This window comes from Mytilus edulis, chromosome 7 (genome assembly GCF_963676685.1).
Source record: "Mytilus edulis chromosome 7, xbMytEdul2.2, whole genome shotgun sequence".
Classification (NCBI taxonomy): Eukaryota; Metazoa; Mollusca; class Bivalvia; order Mytilida; family Mytilidae; genus Mytilus; species Mytilus edulis.
This window is the reverse complement of record NC_092350.1, coordinates 7,120,607-7,137,866: the sequence shown is the minus strand read 5'-3', so window position 1 is coordinate 7,137,866 and position 17,260 is coordinate 7,120,607. Positions and strand designations below refer to the sequence as shown.

Below are 17,260 nucleotides of genomic sequence, written 5' to 3'. Positions count from 1 at the left end.
TACCTGCCGTAGTCGTGCGTAAAATATATTTCGGTATTTCTCTTACGAAAATGACTTGTTTAATGGAACAAAACGTATTTTTTGTTAACTTTCTCTTTACTCTTCACAATAGGCTTTTTAAAAATAACCTTTCAACTGTATATTCCGAAAATTTTGTGAAAATCGAATAAGTGACAATACTTACCTTTCATACCTTAACTTTCATTGATAAAACATAATATTGACTCAACCAGTGTCCAGTTTGAAGGTCATTTTAGTTACCGTACACATTCATGCACGTTCTAATTAATCAATAGTCATGTATGAAAAGCATAAACAAGTTTGAAGGTAAACTAATAACAACTTAATCCAATCAAATTGCCTACGATTCAATAACAATGACCAGTCCACATCATAAAAATGTATAGGGGTAAACTGGGTAGGGAGAAAATGTCAAATATATTAAGTTCATTATTTTGCAATAACGAGTAAAAATTTGTTAACCAATAGATTTGTTATAATTTCATAAACATGTCGTTATGTATTGGTATAGTTTTTGGATCTTTCATTAGCGTATTTAAGGCTGTAGAAAGTTTGGCCTTCAAAAGTCAACATAACCATTGACTTTATAAAGAAAATTCGCCTTTTTAAAACATTGAATGTTGCACAAATAATACGCGACAACAAAGCAAAATCATTTCTTAAAACACTGCAAAAAAAATAATTCTGATTGATGCAGTGGTATTGTCATAAATTGCACTGGAGTGAACAGTGGTACATCAAACGTCGAATTCCCTCACACAATGTTATCACACACTATAATGACGTCCATTATTTAAAGCTATATTTTTTACTATTGCAACATTATAGAAAATACCACGCTATGTTTTCATACGATATGTCGGAAATATTATGATATATAAAAAAAGTATAACATAACTTAGCATGTGTAACCGGTAATATCTACATTTGGTGCTCACACCGGATTGTGGTCGGGTTTCATTTTATCGACACCTATTTTTCTAGCTCTTATTTTGCTAAAGAGTAATGAGTTACATATATGATTGTTGATTTGTTTTTTTTTATTGTTAGGTTTTAATCGTTGTTTGAATCCGATTGGCTTTGTTTTTAAAAATCAAAACAGAAAAGGATTATAACTTAGCTATACTTTGGTATCATTACGTCAAAAAAACATTCTACACTCACTAGAAAAAAAAGACGTTTTATATTTACAGCAGTTTACAGAACAGTGCAGTTTTCGATATTAATGATAAAGACTCATTATTCATGAAATATTTTTGCTTTTTAATAAACCATACTGTATATCAATCTTTAAAATGCATGTCTTAAAAAGGCTGTAATTGGGTTCATGGTCCAAAGGTTGCATTATTTGATACTATTATTAACTGCAGTTATTTCATTTACACTCATGTCATTTCTGTAACCACAAAAACGTACAAATGGTAAATACACCATGAAAGTCGGCTTGTGAACAAACACTATATAATAAATTTCATTTAAGAATGATTTTATTTTGTGAGTTTTATTCTTTAAAAAACTATCTACAAAGTTAGTATAAGGATAAAATTTATAAAGCAGCATCGTGCTTAAAGTATAAGAATTAGCGATTTCCAATAAGATACAAGAAGTCAACGATTAACTGTCATTACAGCTTCTGTGTAAACCGTTACTACTACTAAATACTAATTACAATATATTCAAACGCTATCGATTGGTTAATTATTTAAGAAGCGAACAAAAAACTTGTTTGGATTTATAATTCTTTAGATGTTATAAACCGCAATGATGATGTACTTTGTATGGATAGCTTGCTGTATCTTAACAGTATCTGGTAAGTTTTAAACGTAGAAATTATTATTAATGATATTGTTCGTCTATTTGCTTTATTTCATCATAGCGTTTTCAGCTTTTCTTGGACTTGTGGGTTTTGAATGTCGTCTTTGTATCTTTCGGCTCTTTTTGTTATACGCAACTTTAAATAAAAAAATCCAGAAGTTGAGATTCAGTTGTTTTCTTACTGACAAATTTGACAAAAAAAGAAGACTAAAACTCATAGTGCTATGTACTACTCTATATAGATCTAAAAACAAAACAACTCTTTTAACAGTTAATAGAGACATTGTCAAATTTTACTGTTGGTCTTAACTTTAGCTTTTATTACAGATATGTTTGAGGAGCTGGAAATGGTCATATTGTTAACACGCCAAACTCATGTTATTTTTGAATTAACCTATGTTTTAATGATTATATAAGAAGATGTGGTATGACTGCCGATTAAGAGACCAGATGACACAGAAATTGACAGCTTTAGATCGTGTACCGCCTTCAACAATGAGCAAAGCCCATACCACATAGTCAACAATAAAAGGAACCAAAAATGACAAATGTAAAACACTTTTTTGGTCTTTGGTCAGGTTGTTTTCTGTTTGACCTATTCCCCATTTCCATTCTCAATTTTAATACTTACAGTTTTGAAAAATGACAATGTATGACAATTTCTATAAGAGAGATTTTTGTTGTTCATCTTTGACCAGCAGAGATTCATGGAGTTTCCTATTTATTCCGGACTGTTAGTATTTTTAAGCTTAGATTGGCAAGTTCTTTTTCATTTTTATGAAAGTTTGAATTTGAATTTAACTTGCGAAAAATACAAAAGATAGTACATATTTAAGAAGATAAATTTGTTTCATAATTGTTAGTGTATATATTTATTTGACAACAATTCTTTTTGTTTTTGTCGAATAGCTTATCGTGAATGGGTTTGCTATAATTAGGCTTTTGGTTATCTCGTTTCAAATGCTTCATATTTTTTTTTTATGTTGTGACTGTTTATAGTTTTATAGTATCAATGCTAATCTCCTTTCCTGTATATTTAATTGTACATGCATGCTATAACTTTGAGGTGAGGGACATATTCCGCCGTGTACGCCATACACGATATGTGAAAATTTCATGATGACTTCATGTAATCTACGTACAATAGATAATAACAAATAGCGGATAGAGAATACATCTGGAACGTGTTCAGATATTTCTAGATATCTGATATCCTCCTTTATGATCATATGTAGTTATCAAACTATTGATTCGAGTTCTAGTTTTGCTCAATGGTTTATGTACAATCTTACTTATTCATACTTCAATTATTCTGAAATTTGAGACCTATCTGATTTTGACTCTGACAATATGCCTTGGAGACAATCAATTGTGCCTATACTGTGATGTCCTATCACCTAACACTAAAAACATATCTAAATCCAGAGACAAGAAATCGACTATTTAATCGCGAGATTAGCGGTTTATCTAAGTCCTTTTGCATTTGATGCTTAAAAAGGTTTATTTCTTAAAATATCCAAACTTTGGTTTTCGGGCAAATCTAAAAATTTCATTATTGAAACTCGTGTGGTGTTTGCTGTTTTGAATTTGAGTTGAAATGGTATACATATAAACTATTTCCATACCTCTGCATCATTTAAGGACACATGCTATCTTTATAAGCGATGTAATTTGCACATGTGTGAATATGGCTCTAAAAGCCGTTATAACCCTTTTGGAATTCCGCTTTTTATTACAAAGACCCCCCCACTCCCCGCCCCCATGTAACTAAATATCAGAGAACAAACTTTATTACACAGAGTTATTCATTGATGTTTTATTTTCGTATTATCTCTGCATTAAATGAGAAAAACGATCATAACCGTAAATCTCGAATGAATTGATACATAGTCATGATAGGCCATGAATTGATCTTTATAAGACGCCGGTACACCATTGGAAAACGTAAAACATAATGGATTGGCGAGAAAAGGTAAAGATACAATCTTCGATGGGAGGAAAATATTTATAGGAAACGGTTTTACAGAAGAGAAATTGTATGGGATAAGATAGAAACTATTTGTATATTATAGAAAGATGGTAACTGCAAGTAAAGTAGACGGGGTTTTTGTTCATGTATGGTAGTTTAACAAAATCTGTTATATGTCTTATATAAATAGAAGGAAAAAGAAGAAAGACTTTAATAGGCCATTAGTAGATTTTAAAAACTGATCCTTATATTGTTTGTATCCAGTCATTGTAGGTTAATGTTTTGACACTACTGGGTTTCACTAAAAGTAACCCATAGTTCAGTGAGAAGTAAAAACTACTGAGAAAAAAAACGGAACTCCAAGGGAAATTTAAAACGGAAGGTACTTAACTCACAACTGCTCATTAACCATTACAATGTACTGAACTTGATCAGTAGGCTTTCAATTCCTCAATGATTTCTCATTAATTCAGAATGTGATTTGTAAAGCTTTCACACGCAAGTTTACAATCAATTAAACAAGGTTATGTCATGAATGATGTAACAAAACAATGAATGATGTACCTTTTAACTATTTTATAAACGTGAGATTTCCAGAAATTGCTATCAATGTAGGTTTCACCGGCGAAATATTAGGTTAATCCACCATTTTCTACATTTGAAAATGCCTGTACCAAGTCAGGAATATGACAGTTCTTGTCCATTCGTTTTTGATGCGATTTGTTATTTGATTTTGCCATGTGATTATGGACTTTCCGAATTGATTTTCCTCTTAGTTCAGTATTTTTGTGATTTTACTTTTTACTGACCTCCTCGAATGACTAAAGAGAAAAAAAAATACCCTAAAACTATTAAAGAGAAAAGAAATACCCTAAAACTATATCAAATGAGCTTAAATGGTTTGACCTATAATGGTATACATTTTAAACATTGTGACTTGGATGGAGACTTGTCCCATCGGCACTCATACCACAGCTTCTTATATCTTTGTAAAAAATACACCCGATACGGAAAAACCATATACAAAAGGGGAATCGAAAGTCATAACTAATTCATAAGTTTACTAGGTACACAAAGCTTAAACGAACTGCATCTGTAATTAAAGTTACTCGTCATTAGGTAATCATAGTTTCGAATTTTGCTAATGTAATTATACAAACATTAAAAATCCCTCTAAAACTGGCGTCAAAGGACACATTATGTTGGAAACCCATACAATATATAATCTAATATCAATGACTAATTCTACTTATATAAATGTCAAACCATGGAGAACAACAGTTCTATTGGCAGTAAACATTTAGATCTTGTAATTGAAGTGCTATTGTTAAAAAGACCAAAATAAGAAGTTTCATTAAAACATAATACAAGTAAAAAGATACTACAGCAGATGACGTTTAATAGTTTTTCAAATGATCTTATCCGCATTTTAACTGAGGATGTAGGATCTTAAATGCGATCATCAAAGGTCATTCATTTGTTGAGTATTATAATATCGTTTAATTAGGACTTCTGTGACAGGTCGATACTAGATACAACTAGAATTTACTGATACTGTTTTCGGAAATGTACTTGAATGCTAAAACTTTAGATAAATATTATTTGGATTTTTATCAAGGCTTTTATATGGCTTCTGATGGATATTACCTCCCCGTCACTGGTTTGATATCTATTACAGCAAAAAGTTACTTTTGATAGATGGTTCGATCCCCCTTCGGGTGGAAAGTAACTCCTTACCCCTAGGTTTGTTTCTCCTCTAGTGCGAAGTCACTTTCTATCTATAGTTAGATTTCCTATCTGTTGAAAAGTCTGTTTATAATCCTTGTGGTGAAAATAAAAAAATATCAATATTTTGATACCCCTCCGGGAAAAAGTAACTTCTTATCAAAGCTCTGTTATTCCTTTTGGTGAACGGTAACTTCCAATCATAAACTTTACATCCCTTTAGCCTTTTGAAAAGTAATACCCCTTTTATGGTACGATTCATAACAAGGAATCTCAACAAAACTTAAAAATAAAGGTAAATAATAATCTGAATCATTGAGAAAGCTTTGTTCTAATATTTCCCTGTCAGACAAACGTTGGAGGAGTGGCTAACAATTTGAATAAAGGAATGTTACAGGTAAAAGATGAAAGGCTAAAATAACCATATAGAATGAAAAATTCGAATGAGGAATTTTACACAATTATTCGAGACCCCCTCCACCAGTACAATATTTATTTAAAACCAATGAATTATTTCAAATAAAGCAAGTCAGTGTACACCGCAAAACTGAACAAGCCAAGGTTATTTTTCGACTCTGCTTAAGGGCATACGATACAGATTTGATCGCGTATTTACAGTTTGATAAATATTCCCATATAGACTATTTTTTACCTTATCAAATCAAATATGTAATAAACAAGAATGTGTCCATAGTACACGGATGCCCCACTCGCACTATCATTTTCTATGTTCAGTGGACCGTGAAAATTGGGGTTAAACCTTTAATTTGGAATTAAAATTAGAAAAATCATATCATAGGGAACATGTGTACTAAGTTTCAAGTTGATGTAACTTTAACTTCATCAAAAACTACCTTGACCAAAAACTTTAACCTGAACTTCGCACTATCATTTTCTATGTTCAGTGCACCACGAAATTGGGGTCAAAACTATAATTTGGCATTAAAATTAGAAACATCATATCATGGGGAACATGTGTACTAAGTTTCAAGTTGATTGGACTTCAACTTCTTCAAAAACTACCTTGACCAAAAACTTTAACCTGAAGCGAACGGACGCACAGACGGACGCACAGACGGACGGACGAACGAAGAAACGAACGGAGGCACAGACCAGAAAACATAATGCCCCTCTACTATCGTAGGTGGGGCATAAAAATATACCTTCATGTGCTTTTTTTTGGGTAACATAAGGTCGAAATTTTGTTTATTTGCTCAAAATTCGTATTTGTGGCCGTATTTTCTCTTTTTAAAAGAAAGACATAACTTTTATGTTTTAAAAGATAAACACAAATTGTTTTTTGATGAATAAATTGTAATTTCTGTATTTTATAAATATCCTAAAAATTTATACATTTCTTTATTCAGAAATAACTCATATTTATCAAATGTTCATGAATGTAGAAAAAAAAACATAAGTTTTTGCTGTATATTTATCAAATTTAATAAAAATGCACTATTTACGTTTTCATGAAAACTGGCACACAAACAAATCGCGTTATCAAACCAAATGGCATTTTTAAAAAGAGGGGTCCATGAACTCGTTTTCAAGTTAAATACGTTTGAATGATAAAACATTGAATCTTTTCCCGATAAGTAATAGATTGACGTCGCGAAAATAACAATTTACGTTAGCAACGTCATTACCTCCCCTGTAACTGTATCGTATGCCAGAGATGTGAATTAAACGGAAGACCTTTACCACAGATCGAAATTCAAGATCAGATTACTGTTTTTATCAAAATAACAAAATGTATTTTTTTAGACAAGGCATGAAGGAACTCAAAGGAGTTGATGAAAGACACCATATATATACATTTTTTTGTAAGATAGGGAAATATTTAAGTCAGTCAATTACTTCAATTGCATGAACTTGATGCTCAATTTCCTTTAGAGTTGTTTTCATTTGAAACCAGACTTAACTAGTTGAACTTTATAAGTTGTGCACATTTTCCCGGTATCACCTGATACATGCATGGCAAGATAGTTCATACCGTATAAAACATTGTAATTGAGTGTGAGTTTAGAATATTGATAATCAATGATGATAGGTTACCGTCTGTGGATCGCTGTTCTCTTCGTCGGTTTTGGTATGTTGATTACTTAGATTGTTATTAAGCTTTTTTAAATTCAAAATCAAACTTTTCATACATTTTCTCGTATACATTGATTGTGCTGAAGTAAACTGGAGATAATAATTTGCAATGTGATACAGGATACATGTATGTTAGTTTTTCAAAACCAAATGAATCAGCGATAGTTATCCGAATTAGAATTAACCTTAGTTTTGGCAGTTTGCCTACATGTTTTCTGATGTAGCTCGATGCAGAAGTATATCTCGTTTTAGCTCCATCGTTTATTTCGACAATATATCCATTGTTTATATCGAATTTTTTAATTTCTGTTTTGATTTTGTACGTCTATAATGTAACCGTAACGTAAGTCAGTGTTTCAAAGGCAAAAGGTGATTTTGGTTAACTATAAACTATGTTTAACAAAAAATAAAATTTAATTGGTTATAACATAAACACTCGACTGGACGTCACCGAACGGCGAATTGATAAAATTAATGACTGCATCTTTTAATCAATTTGAAGTTTACATATACTTATCTTCACAAATTTGGAATGGGATATTGATAGATTTGGGTTTCATAAACGCTATTAGAAAGGTTTTAGTTTCTTTATTACAATCCAATAAATATCAATGTAAAAATTGTAGACCGTTTGACTAGAATAAAATAGAACTACTCCCTCAGTTGTAAATTTTTCGTCCCTAACCATTTATATGGCTGATATTTTAAAAAGCCATTATTAATAACTCTTTAAAGATTTAAAAAAACACTTTTATTGTTAACCCCACATAAAAGTCAGTTAAATGAACTTTTATTCCTTTAAAGATTTTGTTTGCAATTTTCCTATCTTTCGAAAATCTATATTTTTAAAACAATAAAATTAACGGTACCAATTTTCTTGCACCAGATGCGCATTTTGACAATACATGTCTCTTCAGTGATGCTCGTGGCCAAAATATTTGAAATCCAAAGCTTATATAAAAGATGAAGAGCTATAAACCAAAAGGTCCAAAAAGTATAGCCAAATATGTGAAAGAAATCAGAGCTTTGCATGAGGGAGATACATTCCTTAATTTATAATAATTTCTAATATTTTGTAACAGTAAATTTTAATAACACAAAAAATCCGTATGTTCATGCCAGTACCATAGATATTCTTGAAAAATTTAATGCAATGACAATATATCGAAAACCACGGCGGTTTGTTTGTCATTATCGACCTATCAGTACTACGTGAGTACGAAGTGACCTATCAGAGAACAATTATATAAAGCTTTATGCCCTTTTGTATTTAGATACATGCATTTGTGTTTGTATATAGTAATACGTTCTATAAACGATTACATGTGTCTCATTGTTCTAATTTCGGTCAGTTTGTTCGTAAATTAAATTAAAAACAAACCAGAAATAACAAGTTATACGATGTACTTTAATTAAGTAGATTCTACATCACCTGATACATTTGAAGTGGCCTGATGATCCCGGGGTTATAAAACGCGCTACTGATTACTATTCTTTGTAGTTCAATTTGTTATTGTGCTCTGAAGTTTCAAAGGCAGCTAAAAGTATGGGTTTCTTCACAAAGTTAATGTTTGGGATTTATTTGTTTTTTGTTGTTCATGGTAAGTTTATTTTAAAATCAATTCTAAATATAAGTCTATTTGTTTCAGTAAAGTTATGAATCAATATTTGATATCAAGCCATCACCTTTTGTGGGCGTTAATAGTGGAGCAGGTTCCGTTATGTCTTCGAGGGTACATGAGTTTGGCCTGGTTTGTTTTGTGAAGCTCGTTTCTTTCAATCTTTTATTTTCTGAGCAGTGCTTTTGAACATTTGTTGGTCAATTTGTAGTTTTTCTTTTCGATCATACTATTTCCAGTGTTTATTCGACTTGCAGTGTTTGGTTGCACATTCTTTATCTACGTTTTACTAAGTTATTCGGTGTGTTTGTTAATATAGCCAGGTCAGATGCTTAGAAAAAAGTACACACTTTGTATTCCACTGGCTTTACAAAAAGAGAACATATTTTGCATCAATGACTGATACCTTGAAAATATATCGTTGTTTTTAGAATATTTGTAGAACTAAAATGCCTTAACCGAATTTTGCTCACTATAACGTATACAAAGTCAATTATCAGTTTTGATTGTGCCCGCTTGGAGTAAGGAGGAGTATATACATCATTTCAAACTATACATACTTTGTCTAGTTTTGATCGTGATTTAAACATTTAAACTATTTAGTTTTTTTTGTTTTAAATGAACTAAATTGATCTTTACCTATACTTAAACATGATCAAGTACGTATGGTTTTAATCGTAATTGTTATATACTTTTGATGAAAATGGCAATTTTCGTGATATATTTATTTTTCGTCCGTATTTTTCTAAACAAGATTACCTTAGCCGTATTTGGCACAACTTTTTGAAATTTTGGGTCCTCAATGCTCTTCAACTTTGTATTTGTTTGGCTTTTTAACTGTTTTGATCTGAGCGTCACTGATGAGTCTTATGTAGACGAAACGCGCGTCTGGCGTATTAAATTATAATCCTGGTACCTTTGATAACTATCCCAAATCAAATCCATGAAATATTTCTACGTGACGTTAAGTAAACATCAACAAAAACGCCAATCTTAAATGGTTCCTATTACATAGATGCATTAACCAACCAGTTGCAATCTCCTGCTACTTCCTCTGCATCTCAATATTGAAGCTATTAGTTGGAGATGAAACCCAATGGATCGTTTTTCTAACTTGACGATCACAAGTTTTATCGTCAATCTGAATTATATATGTTTGCTATCAGGAATATGTTTTCTGTTAAAAGCATAGCAGCATACATATCATATCAAGAGTTGAAAAGTTTATTTGTTCTCCTTAAGTGTATATACTCCATTAAAGGGACACCTCTGTATCAGATAACATATTAACTGCTACTGAAAAACTGTTATCTGACGTTGTGGGAAATGTAACAAACCTTATCAATATGGCAACAGGGAGAATTCAATGGAACTATTTGAAATACAATGGACAATGGTTATATGTATTAATGTAATTCCATCTAAATTAAAAAGTTATCATACACCAAGGGACATGCTCTAAAATATGATAATCAGGATTCAACAGCCAATTTTGTAGATGGAGAGAGCATAGGTTAATGGAATGAGTATAACGACATCACACTAACTTAGATGTTGATCCTTTCAATAATCAATTATGTGATATACGAGTTGAGATAATATTTTTAATAGCTTTGAAGTATTATGTGTTCAAAACCTACTTAATGATTAACGCTCTCAAGAATCTGCTTTAAACAAATATTCATTTGATTACAGCGAACAATAATTTTATAATGAATGAGTTCAACAATAAATTTCGTCCTCAATTACTTTACTTCAAATAATTTGTAACATAGGCACTTATTTCAAGAACAATTTACTTAAACACTTTATTTTTGAAGGCAATTTTTATATAATTATTTTTCTAAATATGTGTCATGTATCTAGTTTTTGAAATCTATATTCATGTTACTAGTTCTTAGGTCGATGCCACAGCTGGTGGAGTTTTAATTCCCCGAGGGTATCACAAGCCTGTAGTCAACACTTCTATGTTGATATGAGTTATCATTTATATGGTCATGATTATAAATTAACTTTTCTACAAAACTTTAAACTTTTGAAATATTAAGGCTTTCTACCACAGGAATAGATTAGCATAGCTGTATTTGGCAAAACATTTAGGACTATTTTGTCCTCAATGCTCTTCAATTGCGTAACTGTTTTGGCCCTTTTCACATTAATTTGATTTGGCGTTACGGATGAGTCTTTTGTAGACGAGACGCGCGACTGGCGCAAATACAAAATTTCAATTCTGGTATCTATGATGAGTTTCTTTATTAATAAGTTCTCCAATGGATCATTTTTCAAACTTGAAGATCCCAAGTTTTATCGTCAATTTGAAGATTTTTTGTTGTCTGTAAAGAATATGTTTTTTCTGTTAAAAGCATAGCAGCATAAATATCATATTACGAGTTGAAGAGTTCATTTGTTCTCCTTAAGTGGATATACTCCATTGAAGGGACACCTCTGGATCAGATAACATATTAAAACTCCTACTGGCAAACTGTTATCTGGCGTTGTGGGAAATGTAACAAACCTTATCATTTGGCAAAACAAATAATTCCATGAGACAATTTAAAACAAAATGTAAATGGTTATATGAATTAATGAAAAACGATTCATGCTTTACGTAATTCCTTTAAATTAAAAAGTTATCAGATAACTAAGGGACATACTGTAAAATATGGTTATCAAGATTCAACAGCCAATTTCGTAGACGAAAAGAGCAGATGTTAATAGATCGATAGAAAAAGTATTACGACATTATACTAACTTAGATGTCGTTGCGCGTAAAATACACGTGTTCGAGATACATAATAAAACATCTGTACCACGTGATATACAATTAAAATAAGTAGAAAAACGTAAAAAGAGAGAACATATGTTTTCCGGATTTGTTGCTATGCAGATTTTGTAAACTATATAGATTGTAATATTCTATTAACCACTTTTGAAACTTATAATAAGTTTATCTTTTGAATCCCCTGGTTCATTTGATAATTCACACACAGGGATAAACCTATTTGGGATAGTTGTACCTTTTATGGTATTTGTCAACAACCAATTGTGCAATAAACTGAATATTTATTAAAAAAAAGATGTTGTTTCGTACAATACGTAATTATGTGATAGAGGAGTTTAGATAATACATCTTATTGCTTTAAAGTATTATGTGTTCAGAACAAACTTAATGATTAACGCTTTCAAGTACTGATTTTTGTGATAACTGCATTTTAACATAGACATTTGAATACTGCGAACGATAAATATAAAGGTGATAATTGATTTTGATAGCTGATTTTATGATAAATGAGTTCAACAATAAATAACATCGTCGCTTGTCATACTTAAAATAACTAACTATAAAATTATAAATATGTTCAAGGTAAAGGCTTTCAAGATCTAGTGACATTGCAATGTATTTCATGGACACTAATTTCAAGAAATTCTTATAAGGACACTTATTTCAAGCAGTAGTTACTTAAACACTTATACTTTTGGAGACAATATTAATATAACTAATGTTTGAAGTATGGGTTTATGTAGCTAGTTCTAGAAAAAATGTGTTTATATAATTAAATCGTGGACGCTTATCCTGAACACAGTAATGTGTATTAAAGAATACAATATTGTTTACTACAAATACTTGTAACTAAAAGTGTCTGAAATATATTTGATAAAATGAGAGGTGTGAGATAAATCAGTCAAAATCGGCACGATTTCGTTTACCGATACAATGTGTTTGAACACACGAGCTACATTTTTTTCACTGTCTTAGATCACACGTTAGTCCTTTATTGAGTGGCTATGTTGTGGTTGTTGGTGCTATTTTATGACTAATATATTTAGTTATTTCTGTTATAACTTTGTAGATAAAGTGCATTAAATATTCTTCTCGATTGTATTGTCTTTATATAGGTAGACCAGACATGATCGAAGAAGAAATCTTAGATGAAATTTTATACAACTATAACAAGCTAGCCAGACCAGGAACTATTGAACATCCAACAGTGAAGGTAGAACATGGAGTGAACCTGATTAAAATAGAGGAATGCGTAAGTGGCTATTTGTTGATAACAATAAGGACAATGACCTTACAGTATAAGTACATCACTTGGAATAAACTAGATAAGAATAGAAGAATATGAAAAGTGTATCTTGTCGACACACCCGGTGTCGCACACTTCGTTTGTTACCTTTACTTGTATCGTCTTAGAAAAACGGGTAAATGAAACTTAAACATTGGTGCCGTTATCTATTCAGACGGATTGAGGACATTTTATAACATATGAGGCGCTAGAAGATATATACTCTGAGGTTCATTGCATGAGTTTATGCTCTTCAAACAAGTTTTTAGAATTATTCGCCTTTTGTTGTCCTCCAGTATCCATTAATTTACGAAAATATCAACTTATCCCATTCAATTCATATTCAAAACAGGGTATAGTTTTGTTTTATGTTTTTGTGATTTGTATCGATCTGTTGAGTTAAATCCTATGCAACTGATTTTTATAGTTTGTTCTTTTGTTATTTGTTATCAAAAGTACCAGGATTATAATTTAGTGCGCCAGACGCGCGTTTCATCTACATAAGACTCATCAGTGACGCTCATATCAATATAGTTATAAAGCCAAACTAGTACAAAGTTGAAGAGCATTGATGGCCCAAAATTCCAAAAAGTTGTGCCAAATACGGCTAAGGAAATCTATTCTTGGGACAAAAAAATCCTTAGTTTTTCGAATAATTCAAAGTTTTGTAAACAGGAAATTTATACAAATGACCACATAATTGATATTCATGTCAACACCGAAGTGCTGACTACTGGGCTGGTGATACCATTCGACAACTATCCCAGGTTAAGATAGGGTTGTTATACCTCTGCACATTCTATACTTATAAAACCAAGAAGATGAGAGTTTTATTGCCATAGAATCAACTCTATACATGGAACCAAATGACATAGATATAAACACCTATAGGTTACCATACGGCCTCCATCAATGAGTTAAACCCACACCGCAATTCACTTATAAATGGCCCCTAAATTACAAATATAAAATAATTCAATCGAGAAAACTAACGGCCTTAAAAATGAAGGAAAATCAACAAGATATACAGCATTAAACGACAACAACTGAATAACAGGGTACTGACTTGGAATGCTCCCTGTTCCAAGTCAGTAGCCAATAGTTCAGTACTTGTCGTTGATTCATGTCTGTCATATTCATATTTTTCGTAAATTGTTTTTTTGTAAATTAGGTTGTTAGTTTTTATAAGGTGGCTTTTTTGAACGGGCTTATAAGGGATGATTCTTTTTTCTCATTGTTGCATTCTTGAAGGTCGTTTGCTTGATTCACGTTATTTATACTGAATTGATAGATAGTATTCTCATTTGCAATCACACCATATATCATTTTTTTCCAATAGAGAAAAATTATCTATGTGTTAGATTTTGAGTAATCTTACATTGAACAACAAATAGATTTCTCAATACTCAAAAATATATAATAAATATTAAGAATTTTATTTCATTGTTTATGTAGGATGGAAAAACATTAAAGGCAATGACATGGCTTCCTATAGCCTGGACAGATCCTCGTCTGGCTTGGTCTCTAGACTTCTATGACCTTGATGCACTTACTCTTCCGTCAGACTTATTGTGGACGCCAGATATCGTTCTATACAACAGGTATATTATAACCACCAATTGATTTTAACAGTTAAGATGCAATTTATTCTTACTTTGTTCGGACATATTTTCACATGCATACATATACAATAGTAATTTTTTCTAAGAAGAAGCTGCGAAATGTGTATCAGAATTATAATTCCGCTATAGATAATGTTCTCTTATTTAATGAAAACCAATATTGAAATATGTCTGAGTTAACTCATCTTGTACCATTCATTTAAGGATTATTTATATTATTAGCCTCTAAAATATTTTAATTTATAATTACATTAACGTTATGTGTATCCTTCTAGCTTCGTTCACAGAGGGTCTTATAATTGGGACATAACAATCAAGAGATTCTCCTTTTCAACACTATATCCGAGAAGTTTGCTTTTATCAATTCAGTAGTATACTAACAAATAATAATCGTTAATTGCAAATATTCACTTGATGAAATATGGATTTCGCATCTAGTTTATGGTTGCTGAAATGAACAACTGAGTAAATACTTTCTAGGAAAAACTAATCGAACGTCTTTGATAACTTCTACTACAATTTAAGATGAGTACCCGGCAAAAGCATAAACTGTACATGCAAAAGAGAAGGCAACAACTATGATTTTCTTTTTGCTTCGTATTAATCATGGTATTATTTAAAACTTAACTATTTTTTGTTTTGTTTTAGCCCTTCATCACATGCTGGTAATGCTTACAATCCGCGAGTTTACATCTTCAATAGTGGTTCCCTGTCCTGGTATCCTCCTACTACCATAACTACTAATTGTGAAGGGAGCGAAATAGATAACACAGTTATATTTTGCCTGATGCGATTTGGTTCTTGGTCATATCATGGTAGGGCACTAGACATTGTGCTATCCTCAGACTTTGTTGACACTGAAGATTATATTGAACATCCTGAATGGGAATATGTAAATTCCACAGCATATAAAGCCGTACAGATGTATGCATGTTGTCCCGAAGCATATCCATATGTTATGTATAATATAACATTACGCAGACGTGACAATTCGCAGTCATACAATGTAGAAACCAATCTTCCCCATTCGATCAATGGCGTCATTGAAAGAAAGGAGTCAAAATACAATGTTAATTCCGACACAGCAGTACTGGATAAAGACAGTAACACATATCAAACAAATAATACCATTAATGGAAAAGGAACTGATACAGGCAACACAGACTCGGGAGGAAAGTGATAGGGCAACAAAGACAATTGATGAAAAAATAAAAAAAAGCAAAATATTAAGTGTAGTTTTCATACCGGTGCAATGTGTTTCTATGTTTTTCTTTTTTATATATGCTCTTGAATTTGTACATAAGTCAACCATCCATGAAAGTGATTTCTTTTTCAGAATAACATTTGTTTAATGTATATTTATAAATTATTATTTGTAATGTATTTTTGTTCCACTACTGATGATTAATCATTATTTGGGGGATACCAGTTTTGGGGAATTCGTAAGTACAGGTAATCCACATCAACAAATTACAACCATTAAACTACAGGCTCTCTACACGGGACATGCACATATAGAGTGTGGCGGGATTTGTTTAAACATTGAGTTAGTTTTTAATTTAATAATAACTCGCAATATTTATACCGATAAAACATTTAAAGATTAAAGTACAGTGTTGATATTAAAACCTTTTAGAATAAGTTATTGAAAGCATCGATAACTTTACCCACTCGGTAAACAATATCATTGTAAAAAATATGATGTGCTATCAGGGCCGACTTCATACAGGAACTTCTTAGGAAGAAAGATAAGAAGTTTGGAATATCCTTTAACTCTATTTTCCGCTATAAAGATGATGTTCTTTCACTACATAACTCAAAATTTGGTGACTAGGTCGAACGCATCTATCCCATTGAAATAGAGATAAAGGATACAACAGATACAATTAAGTCGGCCTCATATCTTGACTTACATCTAGAAATTGACAATGAGGGTCGATTGAAAACAAAACTTTACGACAAACGAGAGGATTTCAGCTTTCCAAGTGTGAACTTTCCATTTCTAAGTAGCAACATTCAAGCAGCACCTGCATACGGTGTATATATCTCCCAATTAATACGATATTCCCGTGCTTGCATTTCCTATCATGATTTTCTTGATACAGGTTTGTTGCTCACAAGGAAGCTATTAAACCAAGAGTTCTAAATGGTGAAGTTGAAATCATCTCTTCGTAAATTTTACGGACGCCATCACGAGTTGGTTGACCGTTATGGAATAACCGTTTCACAAATGATATCGGATATGTTCCTTACCTCGTAACTACAATCCCCTCCCCTTTCATAAATGTGACCTACCGAATTAGACTATTCACTAGATTTGTAATCTCA

At 31.6% G+C, this 17,260-nt stretch overlaps 1 protein-coding gene across 3 annotated transcripts; it reads left to right on the top strand.

Annotated features, from left to right (window-relative positions):
- Nucleotides 1-1,377: 1,377 nt before the first annotated feature.
- LOC139529835 (neuronal acetylcholine receptor subunit alpha-9-I-like) lies at nucleotides 1,378-16,311 on the top strand. 3 transcript variants are annotated; one of them, XM_071325749.1, is made up of 4 exons: nucleotides 1,378-1,831; nucleotides 13,141-13,277; nucleotides 14,766-14,911; nucleotides 15,581-16,311. In XM_071325749.1, the coding sequence occupies exons 1-4, from the start codon at nucleotides 1,783-1,785 to the stop codon at nucleotides 16,110-16,112; spliced, it is 864 nt and encodes a 287-aa protein (XP_071181850.1). In that variant the 5' UTR covers nucleotides 1,378-1,782; the 3' UTR covers nucleotides 16,113-16,311. The 3 variants fall into 3 exon arrangements, with proteins under 3 accessions (XP_071181850.1, XP_071181851.1, XP_071181849.1); XM_071325750.1 differs by lacking the exon at nucleotides 1,378-1,831 and adding an exon at nucleotides 7,428-7,619; XM_071325748.1 differs by lacking the exon at nucleotides 1,378-1,831 and adding an exon at nucleotides 9,064-9,225.
- The last annotated feature ends 949 nt before the right edge of the window (nucleotides 16,312-17,260 follow it).